The sequence below is a fragment of the Cebidichthys violaceus genome, unplaced genomic scaffold, assembly GCF_023349555.1.
Source record: "Cebidichthys violaceus isolate CVI_PGR_0920_01 unplaced genomic scaffold, fCebVio1.0.p SCAF_30, whole genome shotgun sequence".
Taxonomy (NCBI): Eukaryota; Metazoa; Chordata; class Actinopteri; order Perciformes; family Stichaeidae; genus Cebidichthys; species Cebidichthys violaceus.
The window spans coordinates 531772-554105 of NW_027176484.1; the positions used below are offsets into that span (position 1 = coordinate 531772).

A 22334-nucleotide genomic window follows, 5' to 3' on the forward strand; every position below is an offset into this window, starting at 1 on the left:
TCTAACATTAGATGTGTTCTACTGACTTGAACCGTAAATTAATTTCTTCATTTTTATTTTCCATTCCAAGGAACCAGAATGTTATACTTTCTCCTGTCTTAAAAAGGAACTTATTTCCTATAAGAAAGATACATTAATATAAGTCAATAATGATGCTGTATAACCATTAATAATGTGCCTTGAAAGCAAAATATATTTTCAAATAATATTTAGTAAGTCTTTTTAAAATCAAAATCTTAACTTGCAAAAGAAAAGAATGAGAGGGATTCAGTGAATTTGTTTATTAAGATGTATAACAAACGTCCCCACAACACCTGAGAAAACATTTTATTAATTTAAAGTCTATTAAAATCAATTTCCCCTCCCCCTATCATTATAGCTCAAAATATTCAAAAAAATCGTACATATAGTGTCATAAATAGCTGTCTGCGTGCTACCAGTTACCGTTTTATTCATCAATGTACGGGAATTTTTTGTTAGCTCCGTATCCCGAGTGACCTGGTCTGGCTTCATCCTCTTCTGGTTTGACGTCTCTCTCTAGTGGACTTTGAGGTGCGTCCCTGGTGCAGCTTAGAGACGCTGAAATGTCACATTGACGTTTAGTGAGGCCAAAATACACACGGCAGTGCAAGAGTATTAATCACAGTATATTACCGTTAGAAGAGAACAGTATTTATGTGATTATCAGATTGTCTGACTCACCTGGAGCTCTCGGAGCTTCTTTCCCGCACTTGAGTGTGCTTTGAGCAAAGCACTCCGCCATCCAGGACAACACCTCTCCGCAATATCGGACCTAGACACCGGCAGAAATGACCCGAGGGTTTATGAAATAGCAATAGGCATCTTCATTATGGCTCACACGGGGCTGTCACACTTTTCTCAGATTTACCTGAGCCTCCATGGATACCAGTCGCTTCTCTTGGTCCTTGAAGCCACCGACAATCCTCAGCAAGCTCTGAACCCTTGGTCACAAACGAGACATATTCAATGCTGCAATCATCTTCTTTTTCTTCTTTACAACTTAGGGGCAGAAGTTACATGCATGTGTTCAGGGGGAGGGGAGGGAAACCTCTGGATCTGAAAAGTGAAGCCAATGCTGAAGTGCCTTAAACCTGCATTCTCTCTACTGACCAGCAGGGGGCGACTCCGGATCGTCTGATCGTATAGAATGAGGAACATGACCCTACCTGTCACCTCAGTAAACATTGTGAACATGAGTTTATGGTCTCAATCTCTAGTTTCAAGTCTTCTTCAATACAGCATGATGTTCATTTAGTACATTATGGTCCATTTAGAGTCAAACAGACCATAAAGCAGGGGACGCTTTAGGGGCGGGGCTTACTGTGATTGACAGGTCACTAACACGGCATTGTCTGTTCTGGGAGTTGTCTGTGTTTTTGTTTTTGGAATCTAACCCTTTCATTGTGTGTGTTTTGTTGTCATTAAAGTTCATTTTTAAAGTTTGGGTTTTTAAATCTTTATTCAACAACCGGTCGTACTTTGCTCCAAGTAAGACGACGACGGCCCAAAAAAACTGGTCAAACCGATTGGGTGACGTCACGGTGACTACCTCCGCTCTTCACATACAGTCTGGTACAGTGTCCAGCGGTGTTATCAGAGCCCGTTTGCTAAGAGGAGCATCTCCTACCATATGAGAGTTTACAGATTTTTACAAAAACAACCGTTACTTCGAGGAGGTGCTCTTGAGTCTCTCTTCACTGCTCTCCCAATGCTGGCGCTCCAGTTTGGCCAGGTAGTTCTCTTTCTGCACCGTCTCCCATGTTATCAGCCTCTGGTCTAGCCCCGCCGGCAGCTCCCTCTCTAGCAAAACACACACACACACACACACACACACAGGCCGTCTAATAACCAATTAAGCAACAGGCAATATGCCCATGCATGGAGAATAGATAAACACACAGCTTGTTTTCCAGTATTTCTTTTCAGTTTTAATTTAGCCCGATAAGCCACAGTGAACCGGTTCTAAATCTCCTTGTAATGAAGTAGAATGGCTTCCTAATGGAAGTATAGATAGAACCTTCATACCGAGATGCTCCTGCTTGGACGCGGGCTGTTTGACCAGGCTGAGGAGGAGCTGGGAGAGGTGGCTGATGATGATGAAGGGCGGGGCCAGCGCCGGGCGGCTGTGGTACTCCACGATCAGGTTGTACCTCTGGAACTTCCAGAAGATGTCCGTGTTGCCCTGCACGACCTGGAATGTGTAGCTGCAAATGGCAAATGGCAATTTTACTTACAAAGAAGCAGCTAGCATGTGTCAACGCGTGTCGTCAAAACACGTGGAGGGTTTTTCTGGATTTCCCGCCTCTGACCTGAACATGGCAATGAGCAGGTTCAGCAGCAGGACGTTGGTGACGAGAAGGAAGATGACCAGCAGCAGGATGACCAGCCAGTTGGCGTAGATGTTGGGACACGGCGGACGCAGGCCCATGATGATCTCCTCCGAGTCATCGGTGCAGTTGATTTCAGGCATGCGAGCAGCTGTACTCCGTTAAATGAAGAAAATTAGATCAGAAGACAAAAATTGGGCCGACGGTAAGCATCGGCTGATCGCATAGATGATTACGAAAACACGAGAGTCACGCTGCGCATTCGTGGATGAACACCCGTTTAAAAAAAAGAAAGAAAAGTTGCAGAAATGAACGTCTGCTGTAAATTTACCGTCTATTTCCTCCAGGGGGATCTGGCCAAAAATGTGCAGGTAAGGGCGGTACAAGGCCCGGCGGAACACCCAGTCGATCCTCGGGTCGTTGGGGTGGAGAAGAGCCTGGGTGGCGACGCCGTACGCGATCATCCACACACTCAGGAAAAAAAGGAAGAAGAAAACGTCCTTCATCTGTTAAAAGAGAGAAAAACATGTTCTCAATGCACTACACAAGGTCTGCATTGACTACGTTTACATGTACATCCCGCCTTTTGTACTCTAATTAACGTGTTTGGTTGTGCGAACGCAGCCTTCGTCTTTCATTCCTTCACCCACCTTCTTGAAAAGGACGGCGTTGAGATATGCGAGCGTGTCTGAAAAACCTGTTTATATCCGAGTCCTTTACGACCAGAAATGTGGGCTTTTCTTTTGGACGTGCGTCTCAGCAAACTGTTGGTGTTGTTGGATAACTGTAAAAACGCACGGAGCTGACCGTAATGTCCAAATAATGTGGAAAAAAAATGATTATAAGCATATTCCACATGTCTTAATCGGAAAAGATTATTGCCATATAATAGTGGAATACAAGTGTACATGTAAACGTAGTCATTGTCTTCATCTATATACCCATGAGCAACACTTAAAAGGCCTCAGTTTTTGGGAAGGGGAATTTAAAGAGACAGGCGCTAAAACAGAGCGTTTCAGACGGAGGGTGAATGCAGACATGTTCAGACGAACAGTATGAGAAAAACTAAGTGTTTTTTTTAAACATTAAAGCGTGTAAACATGTCCTAGTAGAAATCCAAAATCCAAACATGAACCTGGAAACGAGCACGGCATGTCCCCTTTAAAATGTTCATAATTACAATGTTTGGGTGATACTGCTTTTGTTTTCCGCTCACCATTCTTTCCACAATGATGATCTTGGGGCCCAGCTGCTTATGAATAGCAAAGATGTGAATCAGACGGAGAGTGAACACCATGAAGTCGATCGCCAGCACCGTCCTTCCCGCCTCATACGTCTCCTTAACCATCCTGCGAAATGAGAACAAAAGATAACCGTTTGCTTTATTCCTTCTTCCCATTCAGTAATTCGTTCATGCAAGCGCTCCTTTGTTTCAACGCTCCGTTCTAAATCCATCACAACAACAAACCTAGAGTCGTGTCAGGTTGTATTTCTGCAGTGTCATCGTTGACACTTTAACGCCAGTTACCTGCATGAAACCCCGACGACGAAGAGCAAGATGGCGACCATGTCACACTTGTTCCAGTTGTCCTCTACGTACAGTTTGAACTTCTTCAAGATGCTCATCTCTTCGTCCGTGAAGAAGCTCTGTGTCAGAGAACGTACGATTACGATAATCATCGGTACATTTTTGAAAAATAAAAAGTCATTTTCCAGCAACTTTATATTTGGGAAAAGTGTGATGTGACATTTTTTTTTTTTTCCCCGTTGCAAGATTAAGTCTGGCTTTCATTTCTATGTTCTATTTCTTTCATCCAACATTCTGTGCAATATCCAATAAGTGTAATATCACTTTCTACCATAAGTCATTTGGTAGAAAGTGATATTATATTATCCATGATTTTTTTTTTTTTTAAATATTGGGACGGTAGTATAATATTTTGTGCCATGGGACTGAAATATAAATATAACTTAACAAAGATGTGTCTAAATGTAGGTTCTGTGGTCCTGTACATTTTCCCCTTCATATGCAAATATTTATTAATTCTTCTTTAAAGCACCAATATTTTTATTGGCGCTGGAGTCCTATTCAGACACGCCCTGCGGGGCCAAACAGGAGTTAGCAGGTACACCCGGTCCCGCTTCTTCAGAAGCACCTGCATGTGTCCCAAAATTGTCACTCCTGTAAAATGTCTCTTGCACTTAAGAGCGCGAGGTTGAGTCGTCTCCTGTGGTTTGAACAGGGGGGGGGGGGAACCTTGATGCACTTACAGGGGGGAACCTGTAAGTGCATCTAGAGCGGCTGCTCGGTCCCTCGATGGGGGCAGTTGTTCGGAGAACAAGCTGAAGGGAAGTACGCCGTGTTCATAAAGTGGTAGACTGCCGCGTAAGCCCCCGGCAGTACTACAATAAAGCCCGACACCATGATGACCGAACACTCAAAAGCACTGAGCGAGACACAGTCGTCCTAATCAGCGGCACGATCGCAACGGCTACACGGTTGCCGTGTAAAAGTGTTTACCCTCTTTGGTGTTTTTCCTATTTTGTTGCATCACAACCTGGACTTTAAATAGATTTGTATGTCGCTGTCATGTGACGGAGCGACACAAAATGGTCAAAACTGGTGAAGTGAAATTCAAAGAATTACTTTAAAATTGTAAAAGATAAAAAGAAACTGAAAAAGTGGTTTTGTTCTGAAGCCCCTAAATAAGATCTGATGCTACCAACCACCTTTATACAATTAGTTAAAGTCCACTGATCTAAGTGTGTACATGACCCCAGTCTATGCACACACACACACACACACACACACACACACACACACACACACACACACACACACACACACACACACACACACACACACACACACACACACACACACACACACACAGATATATCTGTATATACACACATACACAGATATATATATCTTATGTCTGGAGTTCACTCAAAGGCATGAGGGAGACTTCAAACATGTTTTATCGTTTCAATATTTAAGCGATGGCTTTCCTCTCATGGACAGATAGTCCAATGTCCTCCAGCTCCTTCAGGGTTATCTTCGGTCTTCTTTGTTGCCTCTCTGATTAATGTTCTCCTCGCCCGCCGAGAGTATTGCTCCTCCTTTGACAGGTTTTGTTACGGCGCAAAAAAAAGTCGGTCTATTTTGTAATAATGGATTTAGAGATGCTCTGTGGGAAGTTTCAGATACTTCTTTTTAATAATAAGCCCAACCCTTCACCAGAACTTTTGTCCCTGGCCTGTTTGGAGCGCTCCTTTTGTCTTTTAATAAGAACAGGTGTGTATATATAGACTGAGACCATGTGACACTCACACACAGCTGGACTTTATTTAACTAATTATGTGACTTCTGAAGGTAATTGGCAGCATTTAAGGACTAATTTCTATAAGTACAATGCATAACATCATTTAAATTCCAGGTTGTAATGCAACAAAATAGGACAAACACCACAAGGGGGTGAAAACTAGCTCTTTTCTGTTTCAGCGTGTTTAAGAGAAAAGAATTCCCCTCCAAGAATATTTTAATAAAAGCCGCAGGGGTGGGGTGGGGTGGGGTGGGGGGGGGGGGGGGGGGTCTGGACTCATTATTTGCTGATGATATCTGACCTTTTCACGGCATTAAATCATTTGCAAATAGAGCTGGAATGCTTCTTTGGCGTAGAGGTGCAGAGCTGGAGACTGAGGGCAAACTAATCAAATGTCATCAGATGAATTGGTGTTGGTTTAACATAAGGCAGTGATAAATCATGTGTGAATAACTATGAATCAGCCCTGATTATCTAAAATACCTCCCAGACCGACATTATACAAATCGTCTGGAACAATGCGCCTCAACCGGCACGTGATGTCTCCATACCTGCTATATATTTATCAACTGCTGCAACAACATATCGGTTTTTTTTTTACTACTTTGTGAGAGCGAGCCTTACAACCAGCCCATCTGTCACATTTAAAAAAAAACCTTAAAACATACAGTCTGTCACCTTCATGACAAGCATGGCGGGAAACAGAGGCCCCCTGTGCTATTGTCGTTCTTTGGGGAGAACCGTGCACCCCTTGGGCTCGGTAGCACGACAGGGCCCCCCCCGCGGCACCGCGGTTCTTTATTTTGGAAACCTGTGCCGTGGTTCTGTTCGGAAGGGAGCAGAGAGAACAAGGCCTGTCCCATCTGGGGCCTTTGAGCCACAAGGGAGGGAGAGAGGAAGGGAGGGAGGGAGGGAGGGAGGGCTCACAGGGAAGGGAGTCAGAGCGGAAAGGTGAAAGCCTCATGAATCCTTAAAACCCCCAGAGAGAATGAGCTTATTGTAGCGATTCACACTGACGTTCCAGGCCTGAATGCTGTCATGCAAGCAAATCTTCAAAAGCCGCAGTGGATAGATATCCTCAACAACAACAAAAATCCATCACAAAACAATGATCTGAGGACTCAAAATGTGTTCGAAAACCGGATTTTTTTTTTTTTTTTAAATTCGCCAGCGAGAATCGGTGGCTACGGCCCGGTCACCTGTCGGATTTCCTCCAGCACCAGCGTGAAGACCCAGAAGTAGAGCATTATCTCTTGGGGTCCGGGGCCGAGGGGCGGCGGCGGCCGGAAGTCCAGCAGGAGCACGTAGGTGAAGAGGAAGAGGAAGGCGAAGTACATGATGACGTTGCCGAGGAACACGGTGACGGCGGCGCTCCAGAAGCGGCGCCAGCGGCGGAGCAGGAAGCGCCACCACACCGAGGCACAGCTCTGGGCCGCCGGACCTCCGGGCGACGAGTCCCTTTTGGAAAACCGAGAGAGCAGAAGAAGACACAACAAATGTAACTTACAAGATATTGATTTAAACGTTGGACCATGGGAAGAGTTTTGATGGTGTTTTAACCATTGATGGAAGGAATCCCTCCGCTGCTCCCTAAGGTTCCTTCTCCCAGTTAAAGGTTTTTTTTGGGGGGTTTTTTGGGGGAGTTTTTCCTGTACAGATGTGAGGGTCCCGGGACAGAGAATGTTGAGCATGTGTACAGATTGTAAAGCCCTCTGAGGCAAATTTGTGATTTGTGATTTTGGGCTATACAAAAATAAATCAAACTGAATTGAATGATTGGGTTTGTTGAGTTTTTTTTTTACTCATTTCTATTAAATGTTTTACGTGTTTTATCATGTCTGTGTGTGTCTAAACTTGGCTTTCACTTGGGGACAATAAAGTTGAGCTTCACCATCAGTATACAATGCAGAAAGGAAGAAAAATGAGAAACTAGAGTGTTATTTAAGCGCGAACTCACAAAGGGTCATCGTCGTCGGTCAACAGCAAAGCCTTTTCCGTGTCCAGACTGTCCAGCTCCACGAACTGCTCGCGGCTGTTGCGGTTATCGAGTTCCTCGTCGCTGAGGAGCGCGTGACAGAGCGAGTCAGTGCGCGCGACGACGACGACAACAACAACAACAACAACAACAACAACAACAACAACAGAAAGATGCATTCCTACACGGCTGAGAAGAAGAATCACTTCAAAATGGATCACCTGAACTTAATGAGGTTGGTCCAGATGAGCGGCGGACAGAAGAAAGACGCCACGAGTTTGGAGATGGCCGTGTCCGTCGTCATCGCCCCCCACCAAATCTTCGTGAGGAGGGCCTGCCGTTAAAAAGTTCAGCTCCCAATCATTAAACATCAGACATGGGGGGGGGGGGGGGGGGGATAACTTAACATCTGAATGAAATTCACCACAAGAGGGAGTCAGCTGCCTTTGAGTATTTCTGCCTTTCAGTCTTGTGACTAAATCCATGGCAGCCTCAAACAGGGAGTTATCCCAGCTGGTTATCAGATGAAAAATGCTAATCCCCCCCCCCCCCCCCCCCCTCCTCCTCTATGAACCATCTCATAAGACGTGTGAACCGTTTCCATCTCTGCAGTTGTCTGGTTGCCGTCTGATGAGTCGCTTTCATGAAAAAGGGGACACCTGATGCTCAGTCTTTGTCCACCACCAGTAAAGATACACCTTCTCTTAAAACACTACGCTGCTTCCAAGTTTTTTTCTTTTTTACCAAATGTGAGCTTTACATAATAGTTGCCCGCACAGCGTCCTTTCCCTGCTGACATTGAATACCGATTAACTCTCAATGTTGACTTTGTAACGTCAAGGGCGTCTGTCTTTCTATAATTGTATAGATAATGGAGTCCAGCGACAGGACTGTGAAATAAGTATCTAATGTGATCTGAAGTGCGCGGCAACAAGGTGTTTCGATACATAAGGCGGCAAAAATGAAGGACGTAGTGAAATGCTCCGGGTGAAAGTTAAAGGGGACGTGTCGTTGTCAGTGCGTGCGCATAAAACTTTTAAACAAGACAATCCAGTCAGCTTTTTATGGGCTAGATCAGAAAACATGTTGTCAACAAGCCATGCAGATTTGGCTCCTCCCCCCCCCTTTACCTTAAACTACCTGCACCATGTTCTTTTCTTAAAGAGACAGGCACTAAACGGAGCGTTTCAGACAAAGAGTGAACACAGGTATATTCAGACAGACGGTATAAGAAAAATAAAGTGTTTTTTTTTAACATTAAAGCATGTAAACATGTTCAAGTAGAAACCCAGAATGCAGGTATGAACCTGAAAACGAACGCGACGCGTGTCCCCCTTTAAAATGCGTCACAATAATTAGTTCAATCGGAGCCAAATGAGCGTATTGGACGTGCGTCCTCGTTACCTGGACTCCATCGTGGGCGAAGAAGGCTTTGGCATCTGCCTCAGTGGCCAAGTTGAGGACCGTAGATTTGCTCCAGCAGTGTGTTCTTCTCACTAACAAAGCGTACGCCCTGTCTTCACTGTTGGAGTAGCACTCTCCAAAGACGTCTGCCGCAATTAGAACGGTAGACACACGGTGAGTGTCAAACCGCTTCCGGGCAACATTTGAAGAATTTGCAGATTCATGTTTCATTGCCTTCCTCTTTTTGTGTTGTTTGAGGTCAGGGAGTGTACCTTTCTTTTTTTTTTTTATCACACTGTCATGGAAAGGTTTATATACTCACCAAGGGCGAACTGCTCATACTTCGCCTCCTTCATACTGCGTGCAGACTCTGCCTCAGATTCCAGTCGTGCCATCTCTTTCAGAATCTTACAACCCGCCAGCGCTGCCGCAACCGCCTCAGGGCCCTGAAGGATTAAAAGAGAGCTGGATCCAAGAAATGGGTCTGAGAGCGGGATCTGAGGAACCTAGTCGAGAATTTTAGAAAAAGCTGCGCGTACCGGGCTGCAGTACTTGTACACACATATGGTGTATAATTCACGACTTGCATAAAATGTACGCATTCATTCCTGTGTCGCTCAAGTGGCCGTATTTGAAATTGTAGACCTCTTTTCACTGCATTTCAGCACTGATGTGAACAAACCTTTAACAGCAGTAGAGAACATTCTAAGCCTGTCTTCACCTGTCAATCAGCTTGAGTGTGAGAGCGGGTTCAAACCGTGTGCTTTGAAGTTTGTTCGTGGACTCGTCTCACCTTGGACAGGACTAAAGTGGTGTTGAGGTGAAGAAAAACTACGGCGACTAAAGGACTTTGCCAGTGTTTTCTTTCTCCCGTTTACTCTGATTCAAGCATACTTTACTTTTTCGACTCACTATTTCTCAAAGCAAACCATGGGTTTTTATGAGTTTTTTAATGTGTTTTATGCATCCTTCTTATTGCTCCCCTGTTTCTCTTTTCTGCTGACAGACAAACAGAGAAAAAGGCAAACCGTGCTGCAAACATAACTGTTGTTTGTGTTGACCTAAATGTTAGCAGATGTCATTTTGTTGTTGTTGTTGAAATATGATGACGACGGGTTGTTGGCAGGCTGTCCCCTCCCGGTGTTATGTTGAATACCGTCTCCCTCCAAAGGGAGCACTATCATTTCAACCAGGCGGCAACCTCCGGTTCTGCCGTAGTGAAGCCGACGCGGAAGTGTCTTAAAAAAAACATGCACGCTCTCTAATGGCCAGCAGGGGGCGACTCCTCTGGTTGTAAAAAAGAAGTCAGATTGTATAGAAGTCTATGAGAAAAATGACTTCTCACTTGATTCATTCCCTCAGTAAACATTGTAAACTTGAGTTTATGGTCAACCTCACATTCAATCTTTTCATGTGTGATGTAGAAAAAGAAATAGCAAATGATTCCTTTAAATGGTGGAAATGCCAAATAAGTCCCCCCCCCCCCCCCCCCCCCCCCCCCACAGCACTCGATATCAGACAGTCAGCTGCAGCAGAAGTTGAGGTTTGCCAGCAGAAAAACAGTTTTGGGAAAAGGCAGCGCGCGGTTCCCTCCAGCAAGGATTAAAAAACCCGCAGGTCTGTGCCGGGCACAAACACACTGACACTGGAGGAATTTGGAAGCAATTTCATAAGAAAAACTAGAGCGAAGACAATGGTGCATTCGCGTGCTCCTCGGATTGGTCCCGTTTCCCAAGCTGGGAAGTAATTCCTCCGAAATGGGTGGGTGCTACAACTAAGATGTGTTGTATTGTATTGCTCAGAGCGTTTAAACAACAGGTTAGCTGTTTTGCGAATTGTTGTTCTGACTTGAGGGGGCATCTCCTAGTTGGGAACAAATTCTGATTATTCCGACACCACATGAGTGCAGCACAAATGCCCTCGAAAGTTCTCTACACGACATTCAGAGCATTGCTATAGCACTGAAGCACTATATATATATATATATATATATATATATATATATGTAAAGATATAGTGAAGTAATGTTTAGAGAACGAGGTGAGCTTCAATAGCTAGCTCATGGCTGCCACTCTGCGTTAGCACCTTTAATGAAAGTGTTAATGTGTTTCAACGATGTCGGATCAATACTTTTTTCCCTTTTCTGCTGACAGACAAACTAAGGCTAACCGAGCTGCAAACATAACTGTTGTTTGTGTTGACCTAAATGTTCTGCCGTAGTGAAGCCGACGCGGAAGTGTCTTAAAAAATGTGCATGCTCTCTAATGGCCAGCAGAGGGCGACTCCTCTGGTTGCAAAAAAGAAGTCAGATTGTATAGAAGTCTATGAGAAAAATGACTTCAGTAAACATTGTAAACTTGAGTTTATGGTCTCGGTTGCTAGTTTCGAGTCTTCATTCAATACAGCATGATGTTCATTTAGTAAGCTAGCTGTCTCCTAGGTCCTAGGGTAACGCCAGGTTGGTTTCCAGGTCAGTCAAAAATGTGCATGAGGATAGAAAGAAGAGGGTGATAATCACTGTATTCTTTATCAGAATCAGTTCTTTCTGGTAACAATTGGCATTCTAGTAGATTATGTTTGTTGTATTGTGATTTTCAACAGGTGATACAAACCTTTAAATGGGACATATATAGAACAACTTACTTTTTCACTGCTTGTGCACATATATTTTGGTGTCTTGAGTTCCTACCAACCCACAAACTGTTGTGCTCATTTGAATGTACCAACCACAGTTTGAAAACTACCCTTCACATAAGGTGCCCCATATTTATCTCACAAACCAATCAGAGCAAACTGGGCTTTTTCAGGAAGCAGGGTTTTAAAGAGACAGGAGCTAAAACGGAGCGTTTCAGACAGAGAGTGAGATACAGGTATATTCAGACAGACGGTAAGAGATAAATAAAGTGTTTTTTTATACATTAAAGCATGTAAACATGTTCTAGTAGAAACCCAAATGACAAGTATGAATGTGAAAATGAGCATGATATGTCCCCTTTAATGGCCATATACCTTGAAGAAGAAACCTTTTTAGAGGACTAACGTGACATATAAATGAAGAGCAACATACTAAAACGGAGGGCTCTCCATTTGAAGCTACACTTAGCGGGGTGGACCTCAACCCTCTTTATTCAAATGATCAATATTCCTATGCATCGCGCCGTCAATGTTCCTCTTGGGTTCATTTATAAATGGGGGTATTTCGCTAGCATAAGCCAGCCTGCAAGGATACTTGTGATGTGGCTTTCACCACGAGAGATACTTCAAACAATGAAATTATGAATGCAAATGATGCAGTGTGAGTGTGTGTGTGTGTGTGGGGGGGATCTGCAGTGGGGGTTGTACACACACACACACACTCAATGCAATTACCATAATTTCAGATAATGTTTGAAATAAGACGCAGGAAAGGAGCACATGAGGGTGACCGCTTGTGAGATTACAATAATTGGTTCCCTCAGTTCGGGGAAGGGCAATAAGGAAATGAAAGGTGCCTTGAAGAGACGTTTAAAAACAAAGAGCAATTATCATTGATTGGTGTCTTTTAAACCACTCATAGTGCATCAATCCAATGTCAGGATATATTTCGCATTCGTCAGGACTTTAGATAGGCCGGCGCTGCCTCACAGCCCGTTGAATACGCTGCCTCATGAAGCAGCATGACCTTCATTTGACTAATGTTCCTGGAGATAAGATAGCTTTTTAGTTCACCTGGGTTCTTCATAAATATGCCGTTTGTAGTGCTCTTTTATCTGGGGTGGCATTTTCATACGGCAGGACTGACCTGCACCTGTGCTGCGTTGGCCCACATCACTCTTGCCCCCCCCCCCCCTGAATCTAGAATACAAACTAGCACAGCATCATTTAACTCGCTTCAATTTGGTTTGAAGAGTGTTTGCCAATGCCAGGCACATTTGGGGGCTTTCATCGATCGAACCACACAGAGCTGAGATTTGCATTAGCCGGGAGCTGAAGCGAATAAAGAAGCAAGACAAGACTGACCATAGCCCAAAAGTAGTTGGCCATCTGCTGTCGGTTCTGAAGGACGGCCCAGAGGAAGAGGTCTCTCCAAGGATGTTCGCAGCGCTCCTCGAACTCCGCCAGGTTCTTCTGGGTGTGGAACAGTCGGCCCTTCGCCGGCTTCTCCTAGAGCGAGCGCACACACTTTATTAAATATGTATAGCAAAACCGAGTAGCTGCACGCTGTTTACAGGAGCGTGCAGTTATTACATGAGTCATAAAATCTATTGCACATATCACGTCTATGGTCATTATTGCAAAACAAATGACTTCATCTGCCTGTCTACAAGAGATGTAGGTATTTAAAAAAAAATGAAACAGGCTGAGCGGACGGACCCTCTGCCAAGAAGCAATTTTATTTTAAGTCATGATCTGAGCTATAATTTCTTTTTAACAGCTTGATACAGTGCTAACAACATCCAGAGATGGGTAATTAACTGCGCATCCAGAGGGTAAATTTAGATGAGATTTCCTAGGGTGTGAAAGCAGGTTTGGTGTGCGATGATCCATTTCTTCCCGTTCTGCAATTACAGGACAGGAAACACAAAATCGTTCGGACATCATCTTCTAGTTTTTACTAGAATTACCTATGAATTGCGACAACTTTGTTGGTTAGACTATATGTCGTAACCCTACAGGATGAGGACAACATTAAAGATTTCCAGAAAGTCAAGTCCGTAGACTGTCGTGCATCTTTCAGGCATTTAACGGTTTCAAATGAAAACGTCTGAGAGGGTTCGAAGGGACAATCACTGTCCGCTCACAACTCATAGACGATCGCAAACTGTGACAAGATAGCAGAAATACCGTAGACATTGCTTCATTTTAAGATATCACAAGCCAAAAAAGGATACAATAAATACAAAGTGGACCTTCATCCATCAGTTGAAAGGATCTCTTATTCAGTGCAGTGTATATATATATATATATATATATATATATATATATATATATGATTTACTGGAACTTTCGAGACAGAGCGAATCACTCACTGTGGGAATCTTTTGGTAAAAGCCTTTGCAGGAGTCGTGGAGGAAGTCTTTCAGCACTTTGGCGACCTCGTAGAGGGTGAAGCGGGGTTTCCGCTCCCCTTGCTCGGGCGGATGGTGCCCAGGTGGACCGGGCGCCCTTCCAGCTCCGAGCAGAAGCTGCTTCTCCTCGTACTTTTTGAGGAGCAGGTTGTGGAAGAGGCTCTTCTCCGACACGGACCAGTAGAGCTCCTGCAGACGACCGTAGGTAAGGAACTCGCCCAGGTTCACGCCGTTGTCCACGAAGAGGCGCACAAAGTCGGGTTTGTCATTGATCAGCGCGTCCATCATCACCTCTTCAAGGTCGCATGCCTGTAAAGATCGAGCGTCTTTGTTACAAAGACTCGTGAAGCAACAGTCCTCTTTACTTCATGTGGAAAGGCCTTCATAATAGTGAGGCTGTTTTCTCCTTTACTGTAATGGACACTGGCTTACCACACATATTTGTGCACCATCTAATGAGTCACTGGTCAATAAGTCCCTACCATATTGATTGAATACAAATGTAAGCACGCCAGCTGCAAAGCTCAAGAGATGGAAATTAGTCAGTAGGTTGATCAGATTATCTGTTGATTGGTCCAGACAGAGCTATCTCAGAAACTATCGGGTGGGTTGTTCAGTTTTGTACAGGCATCCATGGTCCCCAGAGGATGAACCCGACTGAAATTTGATGATTGATTTGACTGAAATTTGATGATCTCCTGATTCTCTTGGGCCACCATCACGGTTGACATTTGTGTTCATCAAGCGGCAACCTACGTTGCTGCAAAATGAAGGCCAACATTAATGCCCACAACTGCAGTTCCTCAAATGGCCTCTTGAGGCTGGCTCCAAAAGCGAGTCAATCCCACTGAATATAAGACGAAGTTTGATTGCAAACCTCCTCTCAAAACGTCTCACCTTCCACTCCACATCCCCATTAAAGATGTCACTCTTGGCGATGTCCACGCGGTTCCAGGCCACAGCCAGCTTCAGCTCGTCAAGGAAGTCTTGGGCTTCCTGGCTTTGGCTCTTACAGGCTGATACACACACACACACACACACACACACACACACACACACACACACACACACACACACACACACACACACACATACACACACAGACACACAACATACATGATGTCAACAATCTATAAAGTGCTCGAAATGTCAAAGCTCTCTCTCTCTCTCTCTCTCTCTCTCTCTCTCTCTCTCTCCATGCAGCTTTTAAGTTAAGACACCTTTGGAGTAATTGTACAGCCCGAAAGAAATTGCAAGTTTCTCGACAACATATCTCTCACAAGGTACTTTACCCTTGACTAGAGCTTTGAGGATGACCGTGTCCAGCTCGGCGCTCTCCTGTTCAGGGTCGTGGACGGTTAGGAGATGCCCGTGATCAAGGATCTTCTGGATCTGATCGGCAGGTTGACAGAGTCGGTTATCACTAATACCTCGTTTGATAATGCATTGTTTATTCACAATTACAATCCCTTCATTGTCTACGTCAGCTTGAAAAAACAAACATCAATTATTATCCCCCCCCCCCCCCTCCCCCTCACCCCACCACCATCACATCCTAAATTAGGTCATCACAAACACATTTTGAAGATAAGGATGAAAATCCCACACCAGCTTCCCTCACAATCTTCCCCAGTGTGCCCCATTTTTCTGGCAACGCGAACGTGATGCATGTGTGTGTGTGTGTGTGTGTGTGTGTGTGTGTGCCTGCCTCCACGCTGCGCACTGCACATCGCTCTCACCAGCTTGACCCAGTTACTGATGTCTGTGCCGTGGTGGGCATTCGGAAAGGTGTCCAGCAGCAGCTCGTGAACACTGTCCACATCCCAGCAGCCCCTATTCATCAGCGTGACGAGCATGTCGGCCACGCCTCCCGAGCCTGCCAGGATCAGCCACGGTGTCGAATTGCCAATGCCTTTGTGCATCCTCTGCCGACAGAAACACAGTGTTCTGACTCTCGCTGGGTAAACTCGCAAAACACACCTCGTTTTTTTTTTTTTTGTTGCACCGAACAGCTTCTCCACCGAACACAAACAAAGAGTTGTATCGATCAGCTGCATTGCCGTAATCGTCGTTTGTGGCTCTGTTTATGCAAATTCGGTGGCGATGACAGGCTTTTCTAGCCCGAGAGATTAGTTTTGTGAAAACAGAATTGATTCCTCAGTCTGGCTTTGGCCCGCGACTTCAGGAGGTGGCACAACCAACCATTTGATTCAGTGCTTAATTCTCGAAGCCTAAGCCACTGTTTGATTGTGCACATTCACGTGACAAAGATGCTCTCAAAAAAAGGTCTCTTTTGTGGTCCCATCTTTGAAAGTTCTTGAGTAACTAACTAGTGGCATAATGAAATAAGAAACTCACCTTCAGGATCCTGGGCTCCCCGTGGACCAAGAGACACAGAACAGGGATCTCGAAACTGCCTGCGCCTGAACGCACCAAAGTAAAACACATCTATAATAACATCCTGTGCATCTCGAGAGTGTCTCAAAATTATCACCACATCCCGCTGTTGTGCAAATGGTTCATATAGGCAATCTGCTGTCAACCGCAAAGCAAGCTCAGTCAGGAACACCATCTTCCCCCTCAGCTGTCACTTTCCTAAACTCTGCAGCGCGGTGATGGCCCCCATTCGCGGTTCCCTCCCATATGGTGACAAATATCTTATTCACAGTTTCTCTTTGTCTCCTTGTTGTGAGCAGACTGATTATTCCTAATTGTTACATTTGAACCATTTGAAACTGTAGTTGGTTTTTTTGGGGGGTTTCTCACAGCTCCTCATATTTATCTTGAGGGGTCCCGACTCATTGGTTGGGAACTAATATATCAATATGTGCATGTGCTAAGACAGGGTTTCCCAGAAAAACAAACTTTATAACGCACTGGGTAGCCCAGCGCACAAGTGAACACGCGGTTAACGATGTGAATTCAACACAGCCGCTTCATTGGGTTCATGAAAAACAACATGGTTGGGCTTAAAATAAGTACATAAACTAAGTACAATTTACATTCCTGATGCTACTCCACTGACTCCAGTAGCAAAGGCAGAGAAGCCGAAGAAGAGCACACATTTATTTTACGTTTAAAAACTACATTATTCAAAAGAATGGCTTTACAAATGTTCGCTGACCTCAAGCGAACACGCAGTGTGTTTTAATGAGCGCAAACACAACTTTTCGTTTGCTTACAAGTAAAAAAAATCCACCTCGGATTACTGCTTAAATCTTGCAAAGCAGCACCAGTTATCTACCTGAGCTAATTTTGTGGTTGAAAGACAAAAAAAAAGATAAAAAAAAAAAAAAAGAAAGGAAAAAAAGAGTGGGAGTGCCGATGTTGGGGATTCTGCTCACGCGCTGTTCTTTGGGAGACAGTTTGTTTTTCGATCTTATGTATTTACTCCCTTTGGGCGGTAAAGAGTGCATACCCAACACACAGAATGTCAATTGCAGACGTATTGCAAAAAGTCAGCAGACGTGCCTTTACTGAACTTTATGATGTATTTCGAGGCTTATGATTTTACAGCGAGCCATATGAAAAAAGGTCATAAAATATGAAGCGGGCTTTATTTAACGGTATATGAAGCAGCCGCCTGTACTACGAACAGCTCGACGGAGAAATAATACTTAACGCATCTATAAATAAAATGAGTACTCCCACTTTTAATATTTGAGTGAATTTTACTGTTTGTATTGTTTATTTATAAAAGTAAATGCAGGACCTCAACATTCAATATTTTTAAATTCTGGTATTGTTATTGAGGATTCTCACGACTGAAAAAGGGCTTTACCTCCATAACCGGTGCGCTGAAGAGAGATGTGTTTGAGCAGCTTCACCCTCATCTCACTGGTGGCTCCTGGTCTGTTGGGATCCTCCTCCACCAGCACAAAGTGGGAATGGTGGCTGTCCAGGGAATACACCGACCCATGAGGCAAATCCTGCGGCTTGTACTCGGCAGGCTCGTCCGCCTTGACGGCGGGAACAAGCAGAAAGACGAGAGGACAGCATGAGCTCACTGCTGTGAGAGGTGTAAATATTTGTGTTTATGTATCGCCCGTGTACGAACAGAAACCTTGGGGTAGTTGCTGGTGAGCGCCTCTCGGTTGTGGATCATGTTCCAGGGTGCGATGCCAATGGCCACCACGCGGACTTTAGAGGAGGTGCTGGCCAACGAATGATCTCTCACCGCCTGGCCCAAGTGCTTGGTGATGCCAAAGCGAAGGCCATTAGTCAGAATCCACGCCCCTGAAGAACACATTAGCGGTTGTATTTTGTGTGTGCATGTGGTCAATTTTTGTGTGCACTTTGTAGTAGGAAGTAGAAGCGAGTTTCTTCAATGTAACCAGAGAGCTGTGTTCTGGATTCCTTATAAAGAGCTGGCCTATTAATTCTGCAGATTAGGTTACTGCCTAAATGGTTATAAATCAGTCTGTGCTAGTCCTGAAAGTCATTACAATATTTTACTCATCATGCAATTAAGAAACACATTGAAAAAATGTATTACGACTTCCCACATCTCAATAACAGATAGGATTTCCTCTTGGTGATTCTTCCACCAGCCAACAGAGGGCGACAGAGAGCACATTCGCCGTCATTGGCTGCCGATTTCAAAAGCCGAGGCCATGTTCGGCCCGCTGATGATCACCTGTGCTCTGCGCAGCCTTCACAAGTCCTTTTCTTAAAATGTCCCTGAGCCAGGGCTTCATCTGAGTCAGCTCATCGCCGCCCACCAGCGCCACCACCAGGTGCGGGGGAGCGAGGCCCCACTCCTCCGTCAACATCTGGTAGATCAGCACTGGGTCGGTGTCGCTGCGCACCCTCACGAACTGGAAATAGAGAGACGATTCGAAAGGTCAATATTCTCGTAAAAAGATCTATTCTGCAAACTCTCCCAATGCGGTTGTAGAACCTTCAGCTTTTGTTGGTTTTCACCTTTCCTCTCGTCTTTGTAGAGCCAACGAAGTCGATGTCGCCCACTCTTCCCGATGCCCAGTGGCTCTTCTCCTTCTTCATTCTGCTGGCAAGGCCTCTGGCTACGTTCTCCAGCGTCTCATCCACCGTGGAGCAGCAGGAACAGCCCAACAGGACACTGGGAGAAACACGCATTCAGTGGATGTGTGTATTGCACCACACAGTCCTTTCTACCAACACACAATAGCTGTAGCATGATCTCTGTGTGTGGTTTAATGCGAGCTTCTCTGGGCTTTGCTCACATCGCCGGGCCGGACACAAGAGCCTTTTAGTGCACTGGTCGCAGCCGATAACGACGTCCCGCGGAAACGTAGCGCGTCGTTTGTATAGTTAGCGCTGTTAGCACCGTTAGCTGCGAGCCGCCGGCTATTGGAGAGAATAGAAATGCTCTGGATTTTGTATTTACAGCTTCACGATAGAATATTAACGCAGATCCAGACGCAGAGGTGGATTAATATTCTACACACACAATCAGCCCGTTCGCGTCAAATACCGACGCTTTGTCCCGGCGTTTGATACCGAAGCGCCCTCTAGCGTCCGCATCAGGAGCGCCGGTGTCCTTCACGGTTCGGCTGCTTTGTCCGTAATCTGCTGTATCAAGAATGCAGCGCTTTGCTTCTTTTTTTTTCACGCTTAGTGTTCAACAGAAAGCATTTTATTCTACTCGTTAATAATTTAAACTGAAAACTATACTTGGAATTAGTTAAGGCTTCTTAGTCCGCCGCAAACGTTTGCTTCCTCGTAGCACCTCTTACATTTATGGCCTGATAGCTGCAAGTCTGATCTGATTGCTTGCAAATGATCTGATGGTGATGTCTTTATCTCGAACACTTAACAGCGCCGTAATTAATTCTGAGATAAGAGCTTCTGCCGGTTGTCAGGAATGTAATGGAACAGACTACTGCATCTGTTCGCGTTGTCTTCGACTTCCACGCCACCACACACCTGTGCTCCTCCGACCACTCCAGCGGGTCCCCACATCGCAGACATCGCGTCTGCGGCTGCAGCGTCCCCTGTAAACAAACAAATTCACAGACAGACTTTTCCCCTCTGAATCCATTATGACTCGCTCGCCACTCTTTTCACGGAGGGGAAAGGCTCTTAGAAATACTTGTGGTCAATGCAAAGTTGGCAGAATTTTCATCCTCGCTTCGTATGCAAAGCGCTTCCTGCGCGACGCTTGAACTAGAAATTCACAAAACACTGTCAGTCATAGACATGAAAACAAGAAAACTGGGCCACAATACTGTGGGCTTCTCACCAGAATCTCTAAATGGAAAGCGCCTCGGGTGTTTTGTCTAAATGACAATAACGTATTTAGGTTTTTATTTAGCACTCTGGAATCTGCTTTTGACATTATGACCTGGTTCGTATGTAGTTATTGTTTCACAATGAAAACAGCAACAGTCTGTTTATCTCTGAATGCGTATATTCGTATAATAACTGACACTGAGTTCAGAAAGGAAACTCATTCATTATTGATAAGATAATACGTTTGCCTGAGTGAACACAGACTTTTATCAGCCAGCCTTATTTGCGTGGGCTGTTTGTGGAAGATGATGAGAACAACAAAAAAAAAAAAAAATGCAGCACAAGCGCACATTTCTTTGACAAAGAGCCTCTCTGGGCAAGAACAGTGTCGAATTGCGGTGCAACGATTAACACGCACACACACACACACACCCACACACACACACACACACACACACACACACACGCACGCACGCACACACCGAGAGTCAATTTGTGTTGAGCCATCTGTTCTAATGTAAGTGAGCAGCTTGTTGCAGAGGCCTTTATTTGACTATAGGTCTGGATCTGGGAGGGAAAAGACTATTGGGTATGCAAACAGGACGATTTGCATGCAAAGGTACGGCCATAGACACCCTCACACACACACACATACATTCCTACATGACCAACAGTGGACCGTCAAACCACTACAGCCTGTGGACTTCAGTTTCTGGTCACTTCACCTTTTAAGGTCTTTTGACAGAGTATATCTGCAAATGTGTTTTCTTTTTTTTTTTTTTTTAAAAAAGAGATTGCCAAGAGGGGACTTGCATCCTAGTGACGTCTACCTATCAAAGAGGGGACCTCCACATACTGCAGTGGAACTGAAGGCACCCATTCTTTCACCTACTGGCCGTTCGTTTACCTCAAATACTCTTTTTTGTTTCTTTCGAAAATGGATAATTCTTACTTTAACGTTATAAATATGTAAACATTTTGCCGCGATACAAACGGAAATAATTATGGTCCCTTTAAATGAGAATGAACAACGTTTTACCCGCAAATCTGAAGTAACTTGGCTGCATGCACTAATATCACGGACACACACACACACACACACACACACACACACACACACACACTTTACATCTTGCTTGAAGTCGGACATAATGAACTTGTCTTTTCTGGAGCAGACAAGATGATGATCTGGGATGTCCTAATCGATTTACTGCAGTCACACAGCTACCGTGTGTGTGAGAGTATTTGTGTAGCTGTTGGGCCCAGCAAACCCCCTTCAGACTCATGTCGAAACCTCTATTAAATTTAATGTGTTCATGAGAGAAAAAGCAATACTCTGTTTCAAAATCAATATTTTGTTTTTGAATGTCAACATTTTACATCACTTGAAGTAATAGTATCGCGGGTAGAACAATGCATCTTTCACTTTAATAAACCAAAATAGAGCAGATATTGCACACAGAATGATGAGTGAAATAAGGATAGCTTAGGGGAGAAATATAACAAATACATTTTTTTTTTTTTATAATACTGTGGGTGCATAGCTGCATCTGTAGGTTGTTATGGCTCAGAAAACGATGCAACCCACAACTTCTGCTCCCATCTTCAAAGTCAAACCGTAATTACATCCTCAAGATATGAAATCATAAACTATTTTCCATTACACAACACACAAATCATAGAATGATTTCCCCATATTGCTTTATCACCCTTGACATACAATGTAGGCTGGATGTGAGCCCGTGTGTATCATTAACAGACACACTGTTTTGTGTGAAAAAACGTTGGCCACCGGGTACGAATATTACACCTTAACCATAAATAATCTTTTCATTGCCAAACGTAGACGTCCCCACGGTGATTAACAGAAGGAAAAGCCCACACTGTCCATACTCACCAGAGGTGTGCCTTGTCTGTCCTGCATGGCTCGAATGAATGTTCCTCTCCCGTCCTCCTGCTGAACCACACCTGTAAGAGGGCTGAGGGGGGTGGTGGGGTGGGGGGGGGGGTGGGGGTGGAC

General features: G+C 44.6%; 1 protein-coding gene across 1 annotated transcript; it reads right to left on the bottom strand.

The window, feature by feature from the left end:
• Positions 1 to 319: 319 nt before the first annotated feature.
• trpm5 (transient receptor potential cation channel, subfamily M, member 5) lies at positions 320 to 22252 on the bottom strand. Its single transcript, XM_068724377.1, has 26 exons — positions 22212 to 22252; positions 20009 to 20076; positions 19025 to 19181; positions 18738 to 18918; positions 18165 to 18337; positions 17883 to 18060; positions 16460 to 16524; positions 15841 to 16026; positions 15394 to 15493; positions 14999 to 15117; positions 14063 to 14410; positions 13053 to 13196; positions 9376 to 9499; positions 9054 to 9199; positions 7871 to 7983; positions 7632 to 7733; positions 6874 to 7132; positions 3877 to 3995; positions 3565 to 3697; positions 2680 to 2854; positions 2331 to 2499; positions 2047 to 2225; positions 1689 to 1821; positions 890 to 962; positions 703 to 793; positions 320 to 579 (listed from the first exon to the last, which is right to left on the bottom strand). The coding sequence occupies exons 1-26, from the start codon at positions 22236 to 22238 to the stop codon at positions 449 to 451; spliced, it is 3693 nt and encodes a 1230-aa protein (XP_068580478.1). The 5' UTR covers positions 22239 to 22252; the 3' UTR covers positions 320 to 448.
• Between the last annotated feature and the right edge of the window lie 82 nt (positions 22253 to 22334).

Coding starts and splice junctions, on each gene's coding strand:
- trpm5 (XM_068724377.1), bottom strand. CDS start 22,238: ATGCAGGACAGACAAGGCACACCTCTG. Junction 2,226..2,330: donor CTGCTCATTGCCATGTTCAG/GTCAGAGGCGGG, acceptor TGCCATTTGCAG/CTACACATTCCAGGTCGTGC. Junction 963..1,688: donor CTCAAGAGCACCTCCTCGAA/GTAACGGTTGTT, acceptor TTTGTGACCAAG/GGTTCAGAGCTTGCTGAGGA.